The 24,522-nt window shown below is 37.8% G+C and overlaps 2 protein-coding genes across 2 annotated transcripts; one reads left to right on the forward strand and one right to left on the reverse strand.

Annotated features, from left to right (window-relative positions):
• Window positions 1-1,029: 1,029 nt before the first annotated feature.
• ephx2 (epoxide hydrolase 2, cytoplasmic) lies at window positions 1,030-16,904 on the reverse strand. Its single transcript, XM_027002455.3, has 19 exons — window positions 16,671-16,904; window positions 16,514-16,598; window positions 16,195-16,351; window positions 15,886-16,076; window positions 15,625-15,747; window positions 13,934-14,002; window positions 13,631-13,726; window positions 13,397-13,475; window positions 13,146-13,180; window positions 12,360-12,386; window positions 8,176-8,261; window positions 7,567-7,678; window positions 6,212-6,286; window positions 4,032-4,074; window positions 3,740-3,842; window positions 3,339-3,408; window positions 2,711-2,791; window positions 2,500-2,558; window positions 1,030-1,285 (listed from the first exon to the last, which is right to left on the reverse strand). The coding sequence occupies exons 1-19, from the start codon at window positions 16,766-16,768 to the stop codon at window positions 1,198-1,200; spliced, it is 1,677 nt and encodes a 558-aa protein (XP_026858256.2). The 5' UTR covers window positions 16,769-16,904; the 3' UTR covers window positions 1,030-1,197.
• An 866-nt stretch (window positions 16,905-17,770) lies between these two features.
• On the forward strand, window positions 17,771-23,508 carry chrna2a (cholinergic receptor, nicotinic, alpha 2a (neuronal)). Its single transcript, XM_027002418.3, has 6 exons — window positions 17,771-18,046; window positions 18,754-18,896; window positions 19,090-19,134; window positions 20,056-20,165; window positions 20,752-21,859; window positions 23,061-23,508. Exons 1-6 carry the CDS (start codon window positions 17,977-17,979, stop codon window positions 23,184-23,186), a joined length of 1,602 nt encoding a protein of 533 aa, XP_026858219.3. The 5' UTR covers window positions 17,771-17,976; the 3' UTR covers window positions 23,187-23,508.
• The last annotated feature ends 1,014 nt before the right edge of the window (window positions 23,509-24,522 follow it).

The following is a 24,522-nucleotide window of genomic DNA, read 5'->3' on the forward strand; positions in this document are numbered from 1 at the left end:
TTGGTGACTGTGTTATGGTGGTATAAGAATATGCAAGAGGATAAAAAGTATTACCTTCATCCAGTAAACAAGTAAAAGTCTAAGAAATTCACATTTTAGTCTTTAATATTCCTAACTTTTAACTGTTACATAGCAGGGAAGCTATTTCACAGTCTAGCCCACTGCAGACAGTTTTTCAGTTTCTGACAATACCCCAGAGAGTTAGTGGTCATGGTTTCAAGGTCGGAAAGCTCCTTAGCAGTCTTCTTGCATGGCCTGTAACATTTCCCATTCTGGCCCTGCAGACTGTCTCTTGGGAGATTTTAGCCTTGTTCAGAAAACCCCAAAATGTAGCTGCATTACCTAATACTGTCATCGCTCTGCACCCCCTGAGTAGTTCCTGATAATAGGCCAAGGCTTGTTAAGACAAGTATAAGACAAGTGGTGAGATTTATCTATCCACGTCTGAACAGGTGACTACAATGCACTCACTGTGAAACAGTATATTTTTCTTAACATTTTTTTAATCTCTGCACACCTTTTGTTATGGCAAAAGGTACTGTACTGGTTTAAAATTGGTTTACAGCCAAGTCTTCCAAGTCTTTCTGATTCATTAATTTGGTAAATTGTGCTTTTGAAAATAACTAACTATAATCCCTGAATCCTCTGAGCTGCAATTTGGAATTCCTGCTTAGATAGAGATAACAATGGCATCGTGTATCTAGCACTGTCTGTGCTCCTGAAACACCTACTTCTACTCACTTAAAAAAGCCTACTCAGGACTAATCAGCCTAACTTAACAAAGAGGCCTACACAGTATTCTTAGGGGCTAGTTTCCTTGACTGTAATCAAAGGTACATCTCAGGAAATGACAGCCAGAGACTCACTAGTAGACTTGATAACAATGTGACAATTGAATTGCTTGACTGCCAGCTGTGCTTTGGAGCTGGAAGAAGATAAATATTTCAGAAATGCGTTGTGTGCATTTCCCCAGTGGTGTTGAGTGCACAGTGGTGAAGAAGCTGTTTATTTACAAAACACACATGGCCATTTATTGCTTTGTGTAAAGCTTTTAATAAAGAATATTTGGGTCTTTTAAAGGCATATTTCAGGAGGTTAATGTGCAGGGCCTAGAACTATGAAAAGCATAGAAACAGAATTATATAAATGACAGCTGCAGTAGCAGGAAGCTTGAATTCTTGAACAAACTCTTAAGAGTCATCTCAGCTTTGGAGAGATGGAAATAGATGCTTTCTGGTGCGTCTCTGTCAGCCAGGAGATCAGAATTTTGTTGACCTCCAAAGGCCTAATAAAGAAAAGTCATTAAAAGCACTTTAAATATACTTCACTACATCTGTAAAGAAAAAAGTTGATAAGATCAAAGGTTCAAGCACACATACTCATGCAAACATGACAACAAACATCCCTATACCACCACACACAGATTTGAACATCTTCAGAATAACTATTGACCACGAATCATCTGTGACCTGTTTAATGCTTTGTAAGTCTCTACTCATATATTTGGTCAGCAGATTACTTTACTCTAATAGAACCACCCATATAGACTTTGAAAACTAAAAAGAAACTCACTTATTCAATTTTGCATATTGTTAATTTTGGAGGAAAAAAAAAGCACAGATGCAAATATAAAATGTGCCACTGCTTACATGCTTCAGCCAGAACTCCCCACCCCCCACCCCCAAGGACCTGCTGGATTAAAGGTCAGGAGTGGGCAGGAGAAGCCGGAAATTAATTATTTAGATCTCAGCAGAGATAGATGGGGCTTCAGCACCAAGTCATCTGTCATTAAGGAGTGTGTGTGTGTGTGTGTTGGATGGTTGTTTTTCAAAACAAAAACACATCATTCTCATTTCTTTCAGTTCTAATTCTAACACTGGGACAGTCCATGTATAGTGTGATCTGTCAGCTTTTAAAAAGTCCTTCAGTTTTCTCCACCACATTGATTTTGTCCAAATATACAAGCAAACATGTTACTTAATCATCTGGTCTGCAAAGTTCCACAACATAGCGGTGGCATCTTAATAAACAACATCCTAGGGATTTTAAAGGCCAATATATTATAGTTCTTAATTACATTCAAGGATTTGAGGAATCTCTTTTGTAATGTGGAGACATGGACTTAAGTGTGGGTTATTTAAGATCAGGAAAAGTGGGTGCTTCTGTACCTTTAAACCCATGTTTACATATCATAATATGTTCACTGTGTACAGAATGACATGGTTAGTATCTGACAGAAAACCACATCTATTAAGATTCACAGTATAATAGATATAATTGTAGCATAAATTGTGATGTAAAACTCAGACTTGTAGTTTGAAATCCTAAAAATAGTAATATTTTGGTTAATTATTTAATCATTTTTCCCCTGTAAGTGACTTGTATACTTAATATAATAATACATGCACACTGAACTGAGTGCAACCATCAAAGCTCAATGCATGAATGCTTTATACCTATTGGGTCATTTTACAGCCATCTACAGGCAGTCTAACATACCTTTCCATTTGTGTCCAGTGTCCACAGTTTTCAATGTTGCCTCTTGTTAAATTGGGAATCTTCAAATTTGATACACCAAAAAATGTGCAAGATACTGAATAATCTCATGTGAATAATATTACACCACCTTGAATGACAATATGATTATGTTAAATGCAAAGTCGTTAAACAAATAATTTAATAACTACATTTAATCTAACAGCAGGCTTACCATGTTCTCCATGCCAGTGGTAAAGATGGGCAGAAGTATCCTGTCCTTCTCTGCAGTCACCATCAAAGCAGGAATCAGGATCTGCATGTTGCAAAAGGGTTTCCTGAAGCACATGATGCTTGGTGCTCATAGTGCAACATGTGAAACGAGCTGTTCACATTTGCTAACAGCAAAAAAAAAAAAAAAAAAAAAAAAAAAAAAAAGCTACAATTTTATTTATTCCAGATATCTGGAATAAATAAAATTGTAGCTTTTTTTTTGCTGAGCAGAAGCCAGCAGTTAGCAAAGGTTGGCTGTGGTCCATCACAACATGAAAAGAAAAGAAAAGAAAAGAAAAGAAAAGAAAAGAAAAGAAAAGAAAAGAAAAGAAAAAAATCAAAAGCAGAGCTGCATTTATCAAAGATGCAGGGTCCTTCTACATGTCTGGAGGACATGAGCAGATGGCAGGGAGTGAGCGGCACAGACATCTGCTCCTGCCCAGCCGAAGGGCTGTGTCGAAGGGCTGCGCCCCAGGTTGGGCCAGACAGAGCCACAACTTTCCTTGCACACGATTGAAGGGCTTCTGGTGGAGCTGGAACTCTCCTAGCATACAATTGTAGTGCTTCCGGTGGAGCTGGAGCATACTTGCCTTGCCCCATGGCCTGGAACACATCCATCGCCAGTTCCTCTCCACGTTCCGATACCAGTTAAGTGGTCCCCTTGGACAAAACATTTCCTCAGTAAAGGCACGGAGGCTTTGATCATTATATACAGTCATCATACAATTTAGTCCTTTTTACCCACAATCATTGGCTAGTTTATGTACACCTACCTTATAGGTGCATTTAGTATACATTTACAATCTACTGCATCCCTCACCATGTAATTTTTCGAACCCATTTAACACTGGCCTGTTTCTGATCACAGGACCACAGAGGTGACACTGACATGGTAATGGGTATTACTGCTGGTTTCAGAGCAGTCTTCCACCGAAAATAAACAGAAAGCAATAAATACTCTCAGGCAACAACTCGTCCCATCTCTGAGTACCTGAAGCCCTGTTTGCTGTACTGCTGGACATAGTACTGCAGAGCTGTTTCACTCAGCAAGGCACTTCTGGGAACTTCCTCTGGTAAACCAACAAACAAACCTCCTGAAAAGAACAGGAAAGAAAAAAAGGAAGCTACAGTATCACCTCCTCATGCAGTCAAGTTTTGACGCAATGTCTAAGCTTATCAAAATGAGCACTGAACACACTGTTGACGTTGTATTTAATGTTAGCATTCATTTAATATTAATCCATATATACACATTTTACATTAGTTTATGTTTAGTTCTGTACCTCTTTTGCAGATCCCAGTCATATCCACCTGAGGATGTGTATCCTGTGACACCCCCCCCCCCCAAAAAAAGCATGCTTTTTACTCCACAATGCAAAAAATATAACAATTTTTATAATGTATAATGTAACACTAGTGTGGAACATAGCTAACTAGATAAGTTTGTGGCCTCATCATGCACTACAGACTGAAAAATAAAATACTATGATGTCAGAAGTCATGTAGCCCTTTTAGCTTTGAGTTTGCTTCTAAAATGAATATTTCTTGAACTTCACACTGAACCTTATTTTACATTAAATTTTTGACTGAAAGACCATGTCTAAATGTAATTATTTCCAACATATATAATCTCAGCTCCACATCTCAGCTCTTCTTGGATTCTCTGGAGAAAAGGACTTCAAATCCATTACACCTTTGCCCTGCTAATAATACCCTGAAACTCCATCTCCAGTAATAAGTTCCCCACAAGACCTAGTGGATTAAATGGCATTAATGGTTGCAACATGGTGGGACTCCAGGGTCAACCCACTCCATGAGGTGGTGACTCCCTATTGGGCAGGAATGAATGCGGAGATATAAGGCTGCCAGGAGAGCGGGGTCCCATACAAACAGCCACCCCCACCCCCATTAGGATGAAGCAGGCTATCTCAGCCAGGCTGAATTATGCTATTGCTGGGCAACGAGCACTCATTGCTCGTGGAGAGGACCCCCGGATGGGCGCCCTTTTACCAGTCCCTCATTACCATGCAGAGTCACACAGCAACGGGAGTGCTGCATGCTCTTTGATCCCCATCAGTGCTGCTTCCTGATGGCTGTGACAAACCTCGTAAATATGGAAAGCCTGACTGTGCCACTTGCAATAAATGCAGAGTGGAGTGTGTACTCTGGACAAATCGGAATGCAAGTGCACGGGGTTGTAACGTTGGCATCTTTTATCATCACTTTCACCCTAATCTCATGCTCTATTCTGAGAGAAAAGCTCTAGGTTATATTCTTTTTTGTTCAATGTCAGAAAAAAAGTGCATATACAGCAATATCTACATAGATGGCACCATATCTGAGCAATATTTAGTGTAAGTGTTTTGGTTTCTTTTATAATCCCATCACATAATTTACAAACTGTATCAACTTTCAGATGCCATTCATCATCTGTCAGTTGCTTTGTTACACACTGTAAAAGGTATATCTGCACCTTGTCAGTTATGTGTTATATATTTGATTTAATGTAATTTGTCAGTCATTTTTCCCTGCTAGGATTACAACAACTAATTTGCATAGTGACTATCTTACATGTAAAGACCATATCTTATACTACTTGATGTGCTAATATTAAACACAGAATGAACAACGTAGTACTTTAATACAAATGTGAATTCTGTAAATGTACAAAGTAGATAATATTGCTCTGTTTAACTTGGTGTCACATGCACACCTGCAAGCTGCTTGTTCTGTAGTTTGTATGGCCAGTTCTGGGTCATTAATGTTGCACTTTTTCTAGTTGTAGTTCTTGTTCCGCTTAGATTGGTTTAAACTTCTCTGTAGGAGTCTGCTTACTTCCTTCCTTTTTGCACATTCTTTGTCCATGACACATGACTTACCACATCGTCAAAACATTGTGTATTTTTGTGCAAAGCATCAATGATTGAAAGAGTTCTCTTAGAGTGCAGTTTTAGAAGAATGGGTATGAATTATGAATTGGTCTATGCACTTCCTTTACCCTCAGCCAATGTGTCTGATTCACAGCAATGCCTCTTCAAGACTCGTTTGTACTGAGCTGCTCCTCTAACTGAAGGTGAGGTAACAACTAAAATCACAACTGATGGAATCTTATCAATACATAAACATATCAAAAACTTACAAGCTCAGGTCACCATCTGATCTGCAAAAATGCTGAGGACCCTAAAGCCATTATGCACAGTGCAAGAGCAGGGAACCATCTCACATCTCAATCCACTGAGACTAGAGTGGTTAGCTGATACATAATCAGGTGTTGAGTCAGGCACATTTGAGTAGGACAAACAATAAATGATGTCAAGAGGGTGGGGCTGAGATCATTGAATAAAATCAGGAAACAGCTCCATTAGAGACACTCAGAAGGAACTGCTAACAAACCAAATGAGATTTAATATTTGTGGGTCATTTTTACTGCACTGGTAGCCCACCAGTCTACAAGAAGGCTTACGGTCTCACTGCTGGCAGAGAACAGCAGTTTAAAAGTCCTGGTCAGGTCCTTCTCCAGCTCAGCCTCTGCTACACCCTGGTTAAACAAGCACAGGCAATATCTTGAGCATACTCTGTCATGATTCAATTCAAAATAAGCATTGTTCAGTTAACATTGTCTTGCAAAATTAATCAAATCTGAAACAATGCCAACCTTAGTTTTATCATAAAGGACACTAACATTTTGCGACCAATGAATATACATTATATATACACTAACAAATATATACCAAATATACAGATTGCATAAGTATTCAAACAAAAGACAGTACTAAATGAATGCAAGAGCGTAATCCTCCCTCAATATTTATTATTAAAATCTGCATCACATCTCTTATTACCATGTCTAAGGTCATTCAGCCCTTCAAATTCAAATAATTAGGAACAAAATGTTTGAGGGAAGCCACTGTGAAGCCAGTAGCAGGGTTTAGTAGCATGGTACAACTGCATGGGCCAGTATTATCAGCACAATTACCTCTAATATTAGTCTTACCAGTAGGCTATGTCAATAAATTAGGCAATACCTAAGAGTCATTTTAAAGGCCAACCTTTTTTCTAGATACCTTGACAGTATTTTATGGGAAGACATTTTTAGCACTTTTGTTAACATTATGGTTTCACAACACTTTGAATTACCCCACCACAGTGCAAAATGCATTATTTGCAATGTAATATACTGAGTAACAATAAATTTACTCTGTATTTACTCTAAATGCATTGATGCCAATGTAATTACAAGGTGACAATTCATTATTATTTGTTATGTAACATATTACACTGTAATTCATATTCACATTGTGTTTTTCTTTTTTTTCTTTTTTTTTTTTGCCTGTTTGCCTTGTGGGGGAGGGGTGTGCTAAAACCTCATGCATAGTTTAAACTGTACACAACCTTGGCACCATATCACCATGCACTGAAAATGTCAGTCTGACAAGAACATTAAGTTTGATTTTCCAGAACAACCAACAGCCCAAAAATAGGCCCTGCGTCACTGCAGCAGCATGAACATTACAAAGGAGAAGTTAGAGACGTCCGCTTATCATGCTAACTCAGACTGTCAGAGTTTGAAAACTGCTAGGCATAGCATGGAATTCAAAAAAGATTTAGTGTCAAAAATATCCTTTAGCCAGAATGACCTTAATATTTATTTCCAGCATTACCCAACATGAAACTACATTAAGTTGAGATCTAGTTATTTGATGCAACTATATGGAATTGCAAAGATTATATTCTTATTCTTAATTAATTATTTAATAAATACTTAAAATATATTCTTAATTTAAAATAAAAATTTGCAAGATAGTGCATATCACTTACAGGCTCCTGGAAATAGATTTGATATTCAAAGATTGGGATGGACTTCAGTCTCTCCATTGGGTCCTTGTTTGGATCCATAGGGAACAGTGGAGTGTTTAGAGAAGCCACCGCTCTTGAGTAGTTAAAAATAAATAAACAAACAAATAAATTGGAATCACAGCCAGGAAGACCAAATTTTCCTGTCAAGTTGATAACCTTATCTGAACTGATTTGCATGGTGACTAACACTTTGAATTTTTCTTTTTTTAAAATCAGCATTTTAGCTGCTGCTTTTATCCAAAGCAACTTACAATTATGACTGAGTACAATTTTTTTGAGCAATTGAGGGTTAAGGGCCTTGCTCAGGGGCCCCAACAGTGGCAACTTGGCAACAGTGGGGCCTGAACTGGCAATCATCTGATTACTGGTCAAGTACCTTACCCACTAAGCCGTGCATGTTGCTGTGTATGAAAAATCCTATACAAATAAACTTGAATTCCCTTGCACTGCTCAGCCCCTGACCCATCAACATCTTTTCAACTATAAATATATTTAAACTGGGCAAATATCATCAGCCTAAACTAATTGCTTGTGGGTAGATGGTGTGTTTGATACTAGAAATGTCCATACCGCAGTCTCTCTGGGTGACACTGAGCCATGTTCCAAGCCACCACACCGCCCCAGTCATGACCCACCAAAGTAACCTGAGCAAGGCCCTAGGATTGAGACAGAAGATGACAGAGAGCCCCTTGAACAATGGCAATAAAAGGGCAGATGTGAGGGGAACATCACTGTGTTTCCTCTGAGGATGTGTCCAAGCCCATGCTGGAGACAATCTCTCACTGTCTTCCTGAGCAGCAGGAGGCTGTTTGCACAGTTTATTTTTAGCTAAACAGTTCAGCTCCGACCCTGAAAATTATAAGAAAAGAATTTTTTTTTTATAATCCCATCACATAATTTACAAACTGTATCAACTTTCAGATGCCATTCATCATCTGTCAGTTGCTTTGTTACACACTGTAAAAGGTATATCTGCACCTTGTCAGTTATGTGTTATATATTTGCTTTAATGTAATTTGTCAGTCATTTTTCCCTGCTAGGATTACAACAACTAATTTGCATAGTGACTATCTTACATGTAAAGACCATATCTTATACTACTTGATGTGCTAATATTAAACACAGAATGAACAACATAGTACTTTAATACAAATGTGAATTCTGTAAATGTACAAAGTAGATAATATTGCTCTGTTTAACTTGGTGTCACATGCACACCTGCAAGCTGCTTGTTCTGTAGTTTGTATGGCCAGTTCTGGGTCATTAATGTTGCACTTTTTCTAGTTGTAGTTCTTGTTCCGTTTAGATTAGTTTAAACTTTTCTGCAGGAGACTGCTTACTTCCTTCCTTTTTTCACATTCTATGTCCATGATACATCATTAAGACATTTAACATTGGCCACTAACATTGGCCAACTCACAGCATCAGCTTCTGTTTTCTTGTGGTTATGCAAGAAGCCCAGGATTTAACAAATATTTATTTAAAAAGAAAAAGGAACCCACATACATGACTCACAGCAATGGTTACTATTCTACCATGATAATGTCCTCCTTCAGCCTACTACTGCATTGATGAAGCTAAATAATAAAACTAAGTTACAGTTTTGGTGTCGGATGCGATCACCATATACTCATTTCTCTTATTTGTTGTGACAGTGTGCTTGTACTGACTAGAATTTTGATTGTACTTATTCATGTTTGTCCATATTGAGGATGAATAAGTTTTACATGCATTTTTTATTAACTTTAACAGGTATCAAAAAAGGTGATTTTTATATATTTTTCAGCAAAGAGTGGAATGAGAAACCCCTTAACTTGGTTGGGGCACCAAAGTACCACCTAGTTCAATAGTAGTGACTTCAATTAAATGTAGGCCTTTCTTAGACTCTGCAGTTGGAGAACTCGGTTAAGTATTTTTCTCTCAACTCTAAAGAATGTCCACTTTCAGGATCACACAAAAATTTAAGACAACAATGTTTTTCCTTTATGCAATAGCAGGCTGTTTGCTAAGCCAAAAGCTGGGAATTCCAAAAAACCTTTTAGGCAGGGTTAGCTTAGTCAAGTTAGCCAAGAATACTCAATTCAAAGACTGAACCAAAGTTAGCCACATGTCATAGTAGCACCATCAATCGAACTTGCTCATGTATAAACGCAATACATGTACTAGGAATTAGGAATATGAGACATCTGACATTTCGAAGGCAGTTCATCAGCAGCTGGATATTTTTTCTCTCTGCTGAACTTTGAATTCTCTGAGTTTAAGCTTAGACTTATCTGTACGTTTTATAAGGAACAACAGGTACTGTGACTTGTATGCCCAACACGTCAATGGGAAATGCCTTTTTCCTTACCAAGCACCTTATTGGAAACATTTATTAGAAATACTGTGCCCACTGTGCTCGTACCACAAAATGGTCAGTATCTACAAGTTATGCGTTGCAATTTACATGAATAGCAGCAGTGCTGTAAACATGCATCCAATTGCAAATGTGGAACTGATGAGCAATAGCTCGTTCTAGGAATGGGCTCAGTACACAATAATGTCCCAGCACAGAAATTAGTTGCACAGGGTGATTGTTGGTAAGAATTAATTCCTGTACTGTTACTTGCTACCACAAGGCTGATTGAATCTATTCCTGAATGTGCTCTGCTGTTTGACCAGTATGCCATGGAAAGGATGTGATTTATTGTTTAGGATGGATAGTTTGTACAGTGTCCTCACCTCCTCTGTTTCTCTGGCTCAAATGCCATCTCCTAGGCATACTGCCACAAAGAAATAAAAACATCCTCTCACAAAGCGCAGGAAGATTAGATGATGCTTCTGTGAGAACATTTTTCTCAAAGAAAAAATAAGATCTCCACAAGCCATCTGTACAATGTGTGGTCATTATTTCACTGGACCAGTGTAGCTACTGCAAATTAAAGACTTTAAACTTGCTTCTCACGGTGGATTATGCCTGTATCTCAGACTGGGTCCTTCTGTATCCAGGCACATTGGTCATTTGGCTACCTGTGTGCAAGATCACAACTCGACCTGCCTACTTTGCTGAGCTGTCAGCCTTCACATGTGAGTGCCATCATTGCTGTAGGGTCATCTTTATGTGCTAGAGGGGGATCTTTAAGGCCTTGTTCCTTTCATACGATGCCAGCCTGCACTGTTGGTGGTTTTATGGTATACCTCTACAGTGTATACCCCTACTGCATTGTGGTTCCCATGGAACCATGCACCTTTTTTGTTTGTTTGGTTTATTTTTTTGTTGTTGTTCTGTTCTACACCCTTTGTAATGTGCTTTCCTTCCAGCTTCACACACTGTCCTGTCAATCATTATCAATCTCACCTGTCACTGGGTCCAGTCTCCACTTCTACCTAGTGTATTCAGACCAGCCTTTGTTTCTCCTTGCTTGCAAAGTCTCCATTTCACTTTGAGGCTGAAAATTCTGTCCTAAAACGTCTGGGGGTTTTTTGGACCTAGTTTCACAGAGAGGTAAGCCTTAATTGTGATTAGCTCTCCCTAGGATTCTACCTAATTTTGTATTTCTGTATTATGGATCTGCCCAAGATTTGTCTACTGGTTTTCGAACTCTGGACCAGGTCTGTAACCTGGAATCATTTACCTGCTTCAAAATTTCAAAGAGGTTATCCTCAACTTCCAGTTTTATCACAGAATAAAACAGGGGTTCACTCATGTTTCTTCATATTTTCTGAATTCTGTTCTTGTTTTTTTTTTTTTTGTTTTTTTTTTAAATTCTGTTACAGTCTTGGTTTTCTGTTAGTTCCTCCTGTACTGTTTCATACGTTTTTATATTTATGCTATACATATTGTGCCCTAATTTTGCTGTATTGATTTTTGCTTGGTCCAATTTCCCATAAGCATTATTATATTAAGATCAACTTTCTGAAAGAGCACAGAAATTCTAAGATGCTTAGGCCCATCATTACTTCCTCCCCCTAAAGCTGTGGTCAAAGGACATGTTATTTACTTATTCTTCTCTCAAAGGTTTGCCTTATTTTTAAATAATTCAATTTTTAAAATATAAAAGTGACTCAATGCACTGATAAGTAGGAATTCCCTACAAACTGCAGAGTGCTTATATATTCATGCTACAAAATATGAGTTGCAATACTTGATTGTACTTCACTGAAGGAAAACATTTTCAGAAGAGACTTGACACTTCTCTTAAGTTCTTATGGCTGAACATTATCATCTCTTCCTTTTTTTAAATAAAAAAAAATAGCACATTTAGGATGGTGAAAGGTATTTAGAGATTCAGATATTAAAAGGAAGTGTGAAGTAAAAACTACACACTTCAAACAGCATTGAAACAGTTTTAAGTCATTCTAAATCTACTATAAATTAATGCAGTATATAGAGTGACATGCAAAACTACTAATTTGTTCTGCATTTTAAAGTAAACTAGATCTTTTCTGGTACTTGAAGACACATAATACAGCAGGGAAATGTTAGACAGGTATAGAGAACCAATCTACTGAAGGAGGAAAACCATTATTGTAAAACATAATTTTCAAAGACAGGAAGATGAGATGTTGAGCTTGCAGAACATTAATTGCAGTGATGCAGCTAACTTGCCAATTTCAGATGTCAGAATAACCCTTCACAAGACAAATCTCACCAAATTAGAGATTATTTCATGTTAAAAAATACTTATTGCTTTATTTATCTGCCACTGAAATTGTAGTACAATTATGCATTAGCCTTAGTACAGGTAAATTAGTCAAGTAAACAAGACACATACCAGCTTATCCAGGAAAGTCACCAGATCCTATACACAGCAAGATATACAAATATTACAAAGTAGAATATTGTTTCATATATCTGAAGAGGTTTCCAGGTGAGTATCTGCAGTGTACTGGAGTAAGATGTACAGATATTTTAAATTGTAGTAAAGTACACAGTTTCCAGAGAAACAATGTTTCAGACAGAGGTCCTTCACCAGCTGTTCAAGGAAAGAGCTTCATAGTGAGAAAAGAATCACTTTGCTTGCACAGCTAATGAAGGACCTCTGTCTGAAACATAGTTTCTCTGGAAACTGTGTACTTTACTACAATTTTATATGTGTGTGTGTGTGTGTGTGTGTGTGTATATAAAAACATACACACACATATATACATACATATATACACTATATATATATATATATATATATATATACACACACTATATCTATATATATATATATATATATATATATATATATATATATATATATATATATATATAATACATATAAATACATATAATGCATACATACATATAAATACATACATATACATATATACATATATATATATATATATATATTACACACATATACACACACTTATATATACACCTACCTACATACATATATATACACACACACACACACACACACACACACACACACACACACACACACACACACACACATACATATATACATACATACATATATACATACACACACACACAAACACACACACAAAATCTCAATGTGTCTATCTATATAAAATCATTGGAAGTCTCAGTGCATCTTGCTTACCTGTAAAATCTTTTCTTGGGAATACTCCTGAATGTCTGCAAAGATATTTAGGAATAAAATCAGAGGGGGATGCTTGACTGGATGTCATTTAGATCTTATCTTCATAAGTCACATATTTAAATTTCCCCTCTATGCACAAGAGCTTAGGACTCATATGTATTCATACACAGAAATGTTCTGAGATAAGAGAGAACTGACATAACAGTGAAAAGACTATCAACTCAGTGCAGCTCATTATAATATGGACTGACCGGGTGGTGCAGTTGAGTCACCATAACCTTTCATGTCTGGAGCAATAACCCTGAATCCTGCATCAGCCAAGGCAGGAATCTGAGAGCCAGAGAACTGCTGTCAGCAATGGCTACCCACTGCAGCGTACTGGGTTGATGCTCTTAACCCACAGGCTACATTATTAACAAGACACTTCTTTTAGCAAAGCTTTCAGAACATAGCACATCTGCTGGGCTGAGCTTGTGTCTACTTACTTGGTACCTCCAGGAAAACCAGTTTTCTGGAAAACCATGACAAAGCAAAACAGGAGGCCCATCCCCCATCTCCACATAGTGGATCTTCACCCCAGGCTAAATGAGATAGAGACACCATAACTCACCCTGCTGCTAGGCAACAATGAACCCAAACCTTAAAGTGTGCAACAAGCTGTCAACTTAAAACAGAGACAGCTGTTTTATATTCCTATATTTCTTATAACGTGTACACAGGGTTGCACAACTATTCAAATAAATTCATGGTTTTACATTGCACTGGCATTGTAATCTATATGATTTTACCTTGATAGTGACATATCCATGGATGACCTCTTCTGGGGTGCAAGAGAGAGGCATCTTCTCCTCAGAAAGCTGTTGATTTGATCACACCTATCATTTAAGCATCTGTCATCGCAGGTTAGGTCTATGCCCCATTCCATAGAAAAGTTTAATACTGCCTTATACTGTAACATAGCATCTCTCAGTCCTAGTCCAGGAATGACGCAATGCTGAAATTATATATATTAAAAAAAAAATTATATATATATATATATATATATATATATATATATATATAAAAATCAGGGAAACTGATAAACTGTGGGGAGCACCACCACCATGTGACTGTAAATATGTAAATTTGTAAGCTGGAACTGTACATTGTGTACACACATATATCCACTGTGTATATAAACATATTATACACACACATATACACATACATACATATATATATATACATACATACATACACACACATATATATATATATATATATATATATATACATACATATACACACACACACACACAAAATTTCCTTATGTACCCCTGTTTTTTTCCCCTCAGTTTAGATAGAGCACTCTCAAACTATTTCACTGCGAGTTATACTGTGTATGACTATGTATGTGACAAATAAACCAAACTTGCACTTGAACGTATGTATATACACTGCCTGGCCCCCAAAAAAAGGTCACCACCCGAATTTAACTAAGCAAATAGGTAAGAGCCTCCCATTGGATAATTACTGCATGGGTGATTATGTTTTAGCTGGCAACAAGTTATTTAACCCTAACTGATGCAGTGAGTAGCTTCTCATTTGTTTAACAACCATGTCAAAAGACACATTCTGTGGTTGTGGAAAAGCTGTTAATCTGTTTCAGAAGGGTCAAGTTATTGGCATGCATCAAGCAGAGAAAACATCTAAGGAGATTACTGAAACTACTAAAATTGGGTTGAGAATTGTAACGCATTATTAAAAAAGTGGAAGGACAGTGGGGAAACATTATCTTCGAAGAAGGAATGTGGTCAAAAAAAATCTTGAATGATCGTCATTGGCGATCACTTAAATGTGTAGTGAAATAAAATCATAGGAAAACAGTAGAACTCAGGGATATGTTTAATAGTGAAAGTAAGAGCATTTCCATACGCACAATGCAAAAAGAACTCAAGAGATTGGGACTAAGCAGCTGTATAGCCTTAAGAAAACCACTTGTCAGTGAGGCTAACTGGCAAAAACAGCTTCGATTTGCTAGGGAGCATAAAGATTGGACTCTGGAGCAATGGAAGAAGGTCATGTGGTCTGCTGAGTCCAGATTTACCCTGTTCCAGAGTGATGGGTGCATCAGGGTAAGAGCGTTGGCTGAAATGATGCACCCATCATGCATACACACACAATCACACTTTATATATATATATATATATATATATATATATATATATATATATATATATATATATATATATATATATAAACACATACACGCCCACCTCGCTATCTTGCTTTCTATCTATAAAATTTAAACGGTTCATTTAAATTTTTCCTAATTATTTTTCTAATATTCACTCATGACACTTGCTCTCAGAAAGGAAATGTTTGAATATTTGACCTACTAATTGTTATTAATAAGGTCCATTGTTTGAAAACGAACAAAAAAAATACTTTGAGATTGGAAAAATGACTAAGTGATTATATTGTGAATTAGGTTAATTACCTCCAACCTTGCCAATTTCTCCAGCTTCTTCAATGCTTCACTGATGTCAGTAATGTGAACAGCAGTTATGCCCAGGTTTTTTGCTGCCTGCACACTCTCTTCATCTACATCCAACCATATAGCCTGAACGAAAAAAATCATTGCAGTGAGCATGGTTTCTATTGTTCGTTTGCACTGAAACTTAATGCTGGGTTGTATGGCACAAATTGTCAATACAATATTCATTCTTGTTCCCTTTGTGGATCATTATAGTACACCTACCTGCTGGGGCTTGACATCCAGTTTATTCAAGGCAGTCTGGAACATTGTAGGTTCAGGGAGCCTTGCACCAATATCACAGGATCGCAAGACAAAGTCAAAATGTCTTGCCAAGACTGAAAGAACCTTAGCAGTATTATCTCTCTGAAGACTGTCATCAACCCAGAGATTGGCCAAGACACACGTGAGTATGCCTTAAAGAGACATATGAGAACAGAAACATGGCATCAACCAACATGGTGTATGTTTCTGATTTAAGGTCTTAATGGCAATTTTAGATTCACACCAGTTATTTAGACATACTATACGTACCATGCCCCCGGAGAGTGGCAGCAGCATTGAGCACCATCCTACTGAATTCTACACACCGTAACTCATCAAAGAGCTTCTGGGCTGAGAATTCAGCCGGCAGAGACAGGCCACGACTCTCTGCCTCAATCTGACACTCAGCCTCCAGCTCTGAAACCATCTGGAAACACAAAAGGAGATCAAAACACTAATGATGTGGCAAACCAATGATGCCTGCAGCCCCTAAAAGGCATTTAAAATGTATTTACATTTTCTAGTCTGCTTTTATCCAGATAAACTAAACTTTGAACCGAATACGACAGCAAAGAAGATAGTTAGTTACCTGTACAAAAGTGAGCTTTCCCTTTTCAGCCCGAGCCAGAGCATTCTCACTGCCCCCCTTGACAATGATGCTCGATATGAAGTCCCTAAGGGCGATGCATTCTGTTCGAATCCAATTACTTTATTAATATATTGAAAGGAGATGTAAAGTCACTTACTTTGGTAGGTTCATAAAATTTTCGAATTTCTGGAACGACTCGAGGGGGCGAGGTGTTATAACACCACCCCATAAACCAAACAACACAACTTTGCTCATCGTAAACGAATATTGGAACAAAAGCCGGTCGGTCCCGTAAAGCGATTCGAATGGCTAAAGTTCGAATTATTGAAGTAGAAAAATTGATAAAACGTTTCAGTAGACTACTCTTTAAGCAGAGGAGAATTCTAACAGCCAATGGAAAGTTGCACAGTAGGTGTGGCTAATGTTCAGCAGCTATTCAAAGTCTTATTTGTAAACTTTCAGCAGTTTTCGAACTTACTCATGCACATGTAAAATGCCGACGATTATAAAATCTGAGCATTCAGAGAAAAGATAAACTATAATTGTTCAAAATGAACAAGGAGCGTGACAGATTTCCTCTAATGTCTTAGCTGTCATATTTGTTTCAAGTTTTAATGAGCAGAAAGTGTTGTAATTCAAAGGACCAACAGAAACTCAAATAGGTTTAACCTTTTTGAATATGTAAAAGAATCTAGCTTTGGACAACTCAACACGAAAAAAATGGTTTAAACGAATACTAGGCTAATACATCAGTTCGACATCAAGAATTTACATTTAATTTTCCACTTGTTTTCCACGTCTGCAGACACCAGGTTTGTTAATAGTTAACCATTTGATTCCAAACTTTGAACGAGTTCTTGTAAAACTACTTAAAGTTCCACACGATTTTACACGAGAAATGTGCTTCCCCCTGCTGTGTCAACGCGTTCATTACAGGTTTAACTTTGTCTTTTTAGTTTTTATTATTTACAATAATTCTTTATCAGATTATTATTATTATTAAATAATAATTGTTTTTATTAGCCTCTCCTATTAGTTTTGGTTGCTGAAATAGATTCTAAATGTTTTCCCATTAAAGATGTAATTTAAATCAAATTACAAAATATAATATGAGGCAATGATCTCACAACTATGCCAAAACTGTGTTTTCGTCTTAGAATTTATATTTCACTTAATGGAAGCGTTTTCTTCATTTGTATGAGCACACTGTTGACAGGTTCGACCCAAAGAAGCAATGATCCTGCCCCTGAATTACAATGTGTGGAAACGCACACGCAGCCTATTGGCTAGACATTCCCATTTGGAGAGCGGTGATCTCCAAACCCCTGGAAAAGCCGGGCACAGACTCGACTAACATGAGCAACGGAGACCACTACTGAAACATGTATGAAATATAGAGCAGTTCAGGTTGGACGTATTTTAAACGTTTCCATCGAACGTTAACTTCTCTCGAATACAAGGATATGGGACCAGATCTATTACTGATCTTTGCCAAGACGTCATTGCTCTCATGCATCTGTGTTTGCGAGGCTGGTAAGCGAGGACTTAAAATATAATATTGTGTTTAAGGATTGTTAATATGAAAATAATGAACATCTGCATTAATCGTTACCGTATTATTACCTGGTTCTAATTTTGCCATCTGCAGAATTCAGCCATAATTCTGTGCAATGTTCTACACAAATAAACCAAAATCACTTGACACATTTAAGGTTAAAAAGGTGAGGTGTGGGTCTATGTAAATTTTAGGAGGTGATCATTTCAGAAGACTTTTCTAAACTGAGCAGAAAGTTTTCAGATATTTGAGCGCTACTGTCATTCTTAGTTCTCTAATCCAGTCTTACACAGTTCTCTGGCAATTTGTAGTTTGTCAGACATGCTCAGTCCTCCGTAGGGCATGGTGTCAAGGTGTTCATAATGTCCGTAATTACTAAATATAATCACGGAAAGAAAATAATTACTCTTATTGGCTAGCGTAATTAGTGCTGACTGAATTGATGAATTAGTGACGAGATGGAGCTGCTGTTCCTACGAGGGGGAGGTTTTCACTTGTTTGATAAACAAACAGACATTAATTGTCAAAGAATAATGAATTTGTCAAAGAATAATGAATTATATATATATATATATATATATATATATATATATATATATATATATATATATATAGGGTGTGTGTATGTGCATGAAAATGTTTCTATAACATCATGAATGAGCAATCGCTGATTTATCATCTTCAGGTGATTGGATCCATGCCCATGCTGAGGATCAACTCTTTAAGAAACTCTTCAGTGGGTACAATAAATGGTCGAGGCCCGTGAAGAACATTTCTGATGTCGTAATTGTCAAGTTTGGCCTCTCCATTGCACAGCTGATTGATGTGGTATGTTGTTATGGAATACAAGTAATTTGTATATTTGGCCAGTCCCATATAAGCCTGATCTATGGTTAGTTTAGTTCCGAAAACTGAATGTAGATTTTTAATTTCCTCTGTCTTTGGTTGCCATGGGCAAACCTGCTTTTACCCTATGTAATTACTTGGCTTAATTAAGATGTCTTCTCTAATTTCTGGGCAGGATGAGAAGAATCAGATGATGACAACAAATGTATGGCTGAAGCAGGTGATGTACCACATATTTAATTACACTTCAACATATTGTCCAATTTTGCAGATATGGTTTTATAACTGTTAATATAATATACAGTAAATAACCCTTATGAAACAAAAGAGCTTCCTTTAGGTGAGAAGACAAAAATGCCCTTTCTGGACAACTATCTTGGGATTTTGTTCATGAGTAATGGAAAAGGGGAGTGTGAAGTTGGCAAATGGATTGGGTCAATGCAGAAGTGTTGTGGATACTGAATTAGTTATTGGTGGAGAAGCAGAAGCTTAGTCCTAAAATGAAGATCTCAGTGAAACAGACAACATAGTTCCCAATCCTCACCTATGATCATGAGATATGGGTGGTGACTAAAAGTATAAAATCATGATCATCACAAGCAGTGGAGATTAGGTTTATTCACAGTGTTGCTTAGCTTTGTTATAGGGTGGAAAGTTCTACAATCCAGGAAGGCATCTATGTAGAGCCACTGCTCCAAAAGAATGAGCAGCCAGTTATGGAGTTCCAGCTCTGTCCCACTGGAAGAAGGCCCAGAGGCAGACCAGGACCTGCTGGAGGGATTACATATCACAGCTGGCCTGGGATCATCTGGGTGTCCCACGGGAGGAGCTGGAATCTGTTGCATGGAATGGAGAAGTCTGGGCAGATCTTCCCAGCCTGTTACCAACACCCTCTCCAGGAAAAGTGGACAGAAGATAATGATGATTATAATGGAGATCAAAGAGTTTCATAAATTAGTTCTGTTAGAATATACTGACTGAAGGGTGATTTTTAATTTTTTTTAAATAGTTTTTGTTGTTAAATGGTCTGGAAAACTAATAGCAAATATGTTTAAAAATTGCAAATGTGACCATATATCAATCAGTACCTAAATTCACACACAAAACATTAAATGCAATCATTTCCTCTTTAACCATATAGGAATGGAATGACTATAAATTGCGCTGGAAGCCATCTGATTATGACAACGTTACATCCATTAGGGTGCCATCTGAGCTGATTTGGGTACCTGACATTGTCTTGTATAATAAGTGAGTGCCATTTTATCCTCAAAAGTTATGAAAAATGACTTATGGGACACCCATGACAGTAGAATGAGAGTACCTATGCTCCAGAATAAAAGAAAGCCTTTTATTTTTTGTAGATGATTCAGTACCATGTCACAGCAGTATATTTAATGTGTTTAAAATGATGAATAATTGTGGAATAAATGTCCTGTTGTAATTTTGCAGTATACCATGAGTACATATCATGGTAACATTCAGATCTTTGTTGTCTTCTGGTGCCTTTGTAATAGTAATATGTGAAATCAGACAGACATCCTGTGAAGTAAGATCAATTTTGTAGTTTTTAAGATTAATATCCATATCCTATGCTCCTAATGAAACAATAATTCAAAAATGACATATCTATTTGAGGAAACAATGCCTTTATTTATGATGCATATGTGCTCTCATATCAATAAAGTAAAATGTATCCCCTTACATCAGATCTCTGTAGCAAAGAGTGAGAAGTTGAAAGTTTCTAATCTCTTGGATAATGTGAATGTTTAAGTGGCAGTTCATTAATACTGAGCACCTTACTGTTAATTTTCTTTAATTGATCTTTCTCTCATAGTGCAGATGGTGAGTTTGCCGTGACTCACATGACCAAAGCCCACCTCTTCCACACAGGAAAGGTGCTTTGGGTTCCTCCAGCCATCTACAAGAGCTCCTGCAGCATTGATGTCACATTTTTCCCCTTTGATCTGCAAAACTGCAAGATGAAATTTGGCTCGTGGACATATGACAAAGCAAAAATTGACCTGGAGCGTATCGAGAACACTGTGGACCTGAAGGACTACTGGGAGAGTGGGGAGTGGGCCATTGTTAATGCTGTGGGAACATACAACACAAAAAAGTATGACTGCTGCCATGAGATCTATCCAGACATCACCTACTTCTTCATCATCCGACGCCTACCTCTCTTCTATACCATAAACCTCATCATTCCGTGCCTACTCATCTCCTGCCTGACAGTGCTGGTCTTCTATCTGCCGTCAGACTGTGGGGAGAAGATCACACTGTGCATATCTGTCCTCCTTTCCCTAACGGTCTTCCTTTTGCTTATCACCGAGATAATCCCGTCCACATCACTGGTCATCCCACTCATTGGAGAATACCTGCTCTTCACCATGATCTTCATCACTCTCTCCATCGTCATCACTGTCTTCGTCTTAAACGTGCACCACCGCTCACCCAGCACTCATGAGATGCCGCACTGGGTTCAGTCAGTCTTCCTGAGCTTCATCCCCCGTTGGCTGTTTATGAAGCGCCCACTGCCACCCCTGACGCGCCGGCACCCGCAGCAGTTGCAGGTTAAGAAGCCGGGCCCGAACCCTGCCTCCCAACTCAGCACCTCTAACAGCTGGCTACAGCGGGAGACTGATGTGGACATCAGCAGACACAAAGACATGGAAGGCAGGGCAGGTGGGGGGGTCACACCCACCTTCCTGCTGCCCCCAGCCACAGATCGCCTCCTCACCGACTCTGAACCCCTGCTCAATAAACTTGACTTGCAGCAGACTGGACTCAGGACAAATCTTGTGCCCATCACTCCACGACCCATCCAGCTCAGCAACTTGCAACCAGACTCTGGGCTCTCCTTTCCTCACAGCATCATACAGACCCTGGAAGGGGTGCAATACATCGCTGATCACCTATGTGCAGAGGATGTAGAGTTCTGTGTGAGTGAATCTTAAATGTTTCCTCCCTTTCATGCTGTCTAATAAGCTGCTACAATTTGTTGCAGTATATGGCATTATAGGGGAGCTTTCTGGCTCCTCTCCTGGTGGGGTCCCACATGACATTTTTTATTCTGTGCTCTAACACAATTACCTGTTGAGGTGGGTATCATCCATCCTGGAGATGTCAAATGTGTTAGAGAAAGAGCAACAACCTGTGCACAGCATGGGGTACCCAAGAGTGCAGCTAAAAATCACTGCTGTGCCCTTGCAAACAAACAAAAAAACCTAGAGGAAGAACATTTCACAATCAAGGACTTGTCAATCAAGGACTTGTTTTGCCTTTCACTGAGACTTAAAAAGATTTAATTCAAAGTAAATTTAAAAATTCAGTTCAGTTAAATATACATAGACAGTTTAACAACAGATACTGATTCAATGCAGAAATGTAAGCCTTGACCCCTTATAGGAGCAAGCCTGGGGTGGCAAGGAGATGCTCCCTGAGATGGTGTGAGGAGGGAGACTTGAGAGGAGCCTCAACTATCCATTCTCCTCTGGGTTCTGCAACATCTAGCAGTTAAAAACTTATGATGCATCATTTATTATAGAGAGTTGAGAACATGTCTTATTATTTTTGGTCTAAAGCTGATGTAGTATGAAGTTTCTTTTGTGGACATAAAGGGATTTAAACACAAGCTTGTGGAAGTGAGGTGTTACCAGTGTGACAGCACCAAAGTTTAGCTATGCAACCTTTCACATGCTTTTTAATATTGTTGTGTGCGCATACACCTTTAAAGCTGCACAAAAAAGAATCATTCCAGGGTAAATTAAATGGTTTTCATGTTTGTACAATTACATTCAGAATCTTTTGATTTATGTAAGATAATTTTATGTCATTAAGAGAATATAATTAAGAGGGGAAAAAAATAGTAAAAAAAAAATCAGTTAAATATACTTTAACTTGTAATTTATTCCTGTAATTTATTGAGTATGTGCCATGACGCAGATATGGCATATTATAGATTTAATCTTTTTCACGCATTATACATCTCAATGTTGACACTAGCCAGTTATATGAACAGTAGCATTTAAAATTAAACAGTAGAGACTTTTAAATTATAAATCCTTCTCCAAACCCTCTCCTTTTTATTTTAGGACTGTTATCTTGCCAAGTGTGATTCAGTTTTGTGATTTTGCCTTGTAGGTTAAGGAGGACTGGAAATATGTTGCAATGGTGATTGACCGCATCTTCCTCTGGATGTTCATCATCGTGTGCCTGCTGGGGACGGTTGGTCTGTTCCTGCCCCCTTGGCTCACGGGGATGATCTAAGAGCTTGCGATGGATCTAAAGATTCATACAACAGAGCACCATTTAGCCTATATCATGAAGACAAGGCTTCTCCTACAAAAACCCAACAGACAACTGTGTATGTGGTTTTTTGTTTGTTTGTTTGTCTTGAAGAACTTTTTTTAAAAAACCTGTGTCTACAGGGTAAAATGAATATGAATTTTAAAATCAGCCTTGCCTCCCAGACCTTTTCTGCACTAAGGTTTCCTGGGTGCAGTGTCTGTGATCTAATGAGTGTGGGTGAGAGCATATCAGTTCACTCAGGGATTACCTGGGGTCACAGTTAATTGTTACCATAGTTCAGATCTTCTCAACCATGACATCACCATCTCTCCTTTGTGAGAAATGCACTGACATTTCCAGCTATCATACTGCTTCCCAAGTCACCATCACATGCACATCAAGGCAGCCTCCAAGCAACGTAATATGCAAAATTAACCTTTATGAAAGAGGCAAAGGATATGTGACCCTTACTAGTAATGGGTCAATTCAGTTTACACTGAACTCTACTATTAAATTAATTGATGCCTTTAACTCTCAACAGCAATTAGCCCAACAGGTCAAAGTCATTCTTTCATTGATGCTAACTTTTGATGATTCAAAAAAAGCAAATTGTCATTGTAAAATTGAGTTGCAATCACAAACCCTACACTTGAGAAAGAAATGTGTCATTTTTCAAAACACATTATTCAATTCTGTACAAACACTCATGTACAAACACTCTGCCTAGAGTATCTAAAAGTATATACCATTACAAAGGAGATTTGATGTTTTAAAAATGCAGTCATGAGAAATGGCAGTCCATTATGTCGACCCTTTTATTTTTGATTGAATGCAAATGTGTCTTGAAATATGGTCATGAACTCTTTAAATACATGGAACAAATGTTCAATCATTTTCTCTTATAATTTATTATATAGTGCTAAGATGACTGTGATGGTCATTGATCATCTTTCATAATCAAACACAAATCATGTCAAAGCTGACACTGTACTCTAACTGGGAACTCACTTCCTGTTTGATGTTTTTATTCTACTCATTATTCTGAATGTGTACATATCAGTCATCTCAGTTAGCCCATCATCAATGATTCTAGATGATTACACTTTAGAAAAAATATTTTACTGCAACAATGCATATCAAATGCATTGTTAAATGCATCTGTTAAAGAGCATTATAAATCAATCCTTCGAGACGTTGGCGTTATTGTGACTTAAGATCCCCCTGCTGGTTATCTGTGTTGCAATGATGTTTGTTTCGAAGATCAAAATTCTCTGTGCCACTTCCACTCTGTAGATTTTAACAAGCAATTATTAAC

This window comes from Electrophorus electricus, chromosome 10 (genome assembly GCF_041902795.1).
Source record: "Electrophorus electricus isolate QZ-2024a chromosome 10, ASM4190279v1, whole genome shotgun sequence".
Lineage (NCBI taxonomy): Eukaryota > Metazoa > Chordata > Actinopteri > Gymnotiformes > Gymnotidae > Electrophorus > Electrophorus electricus.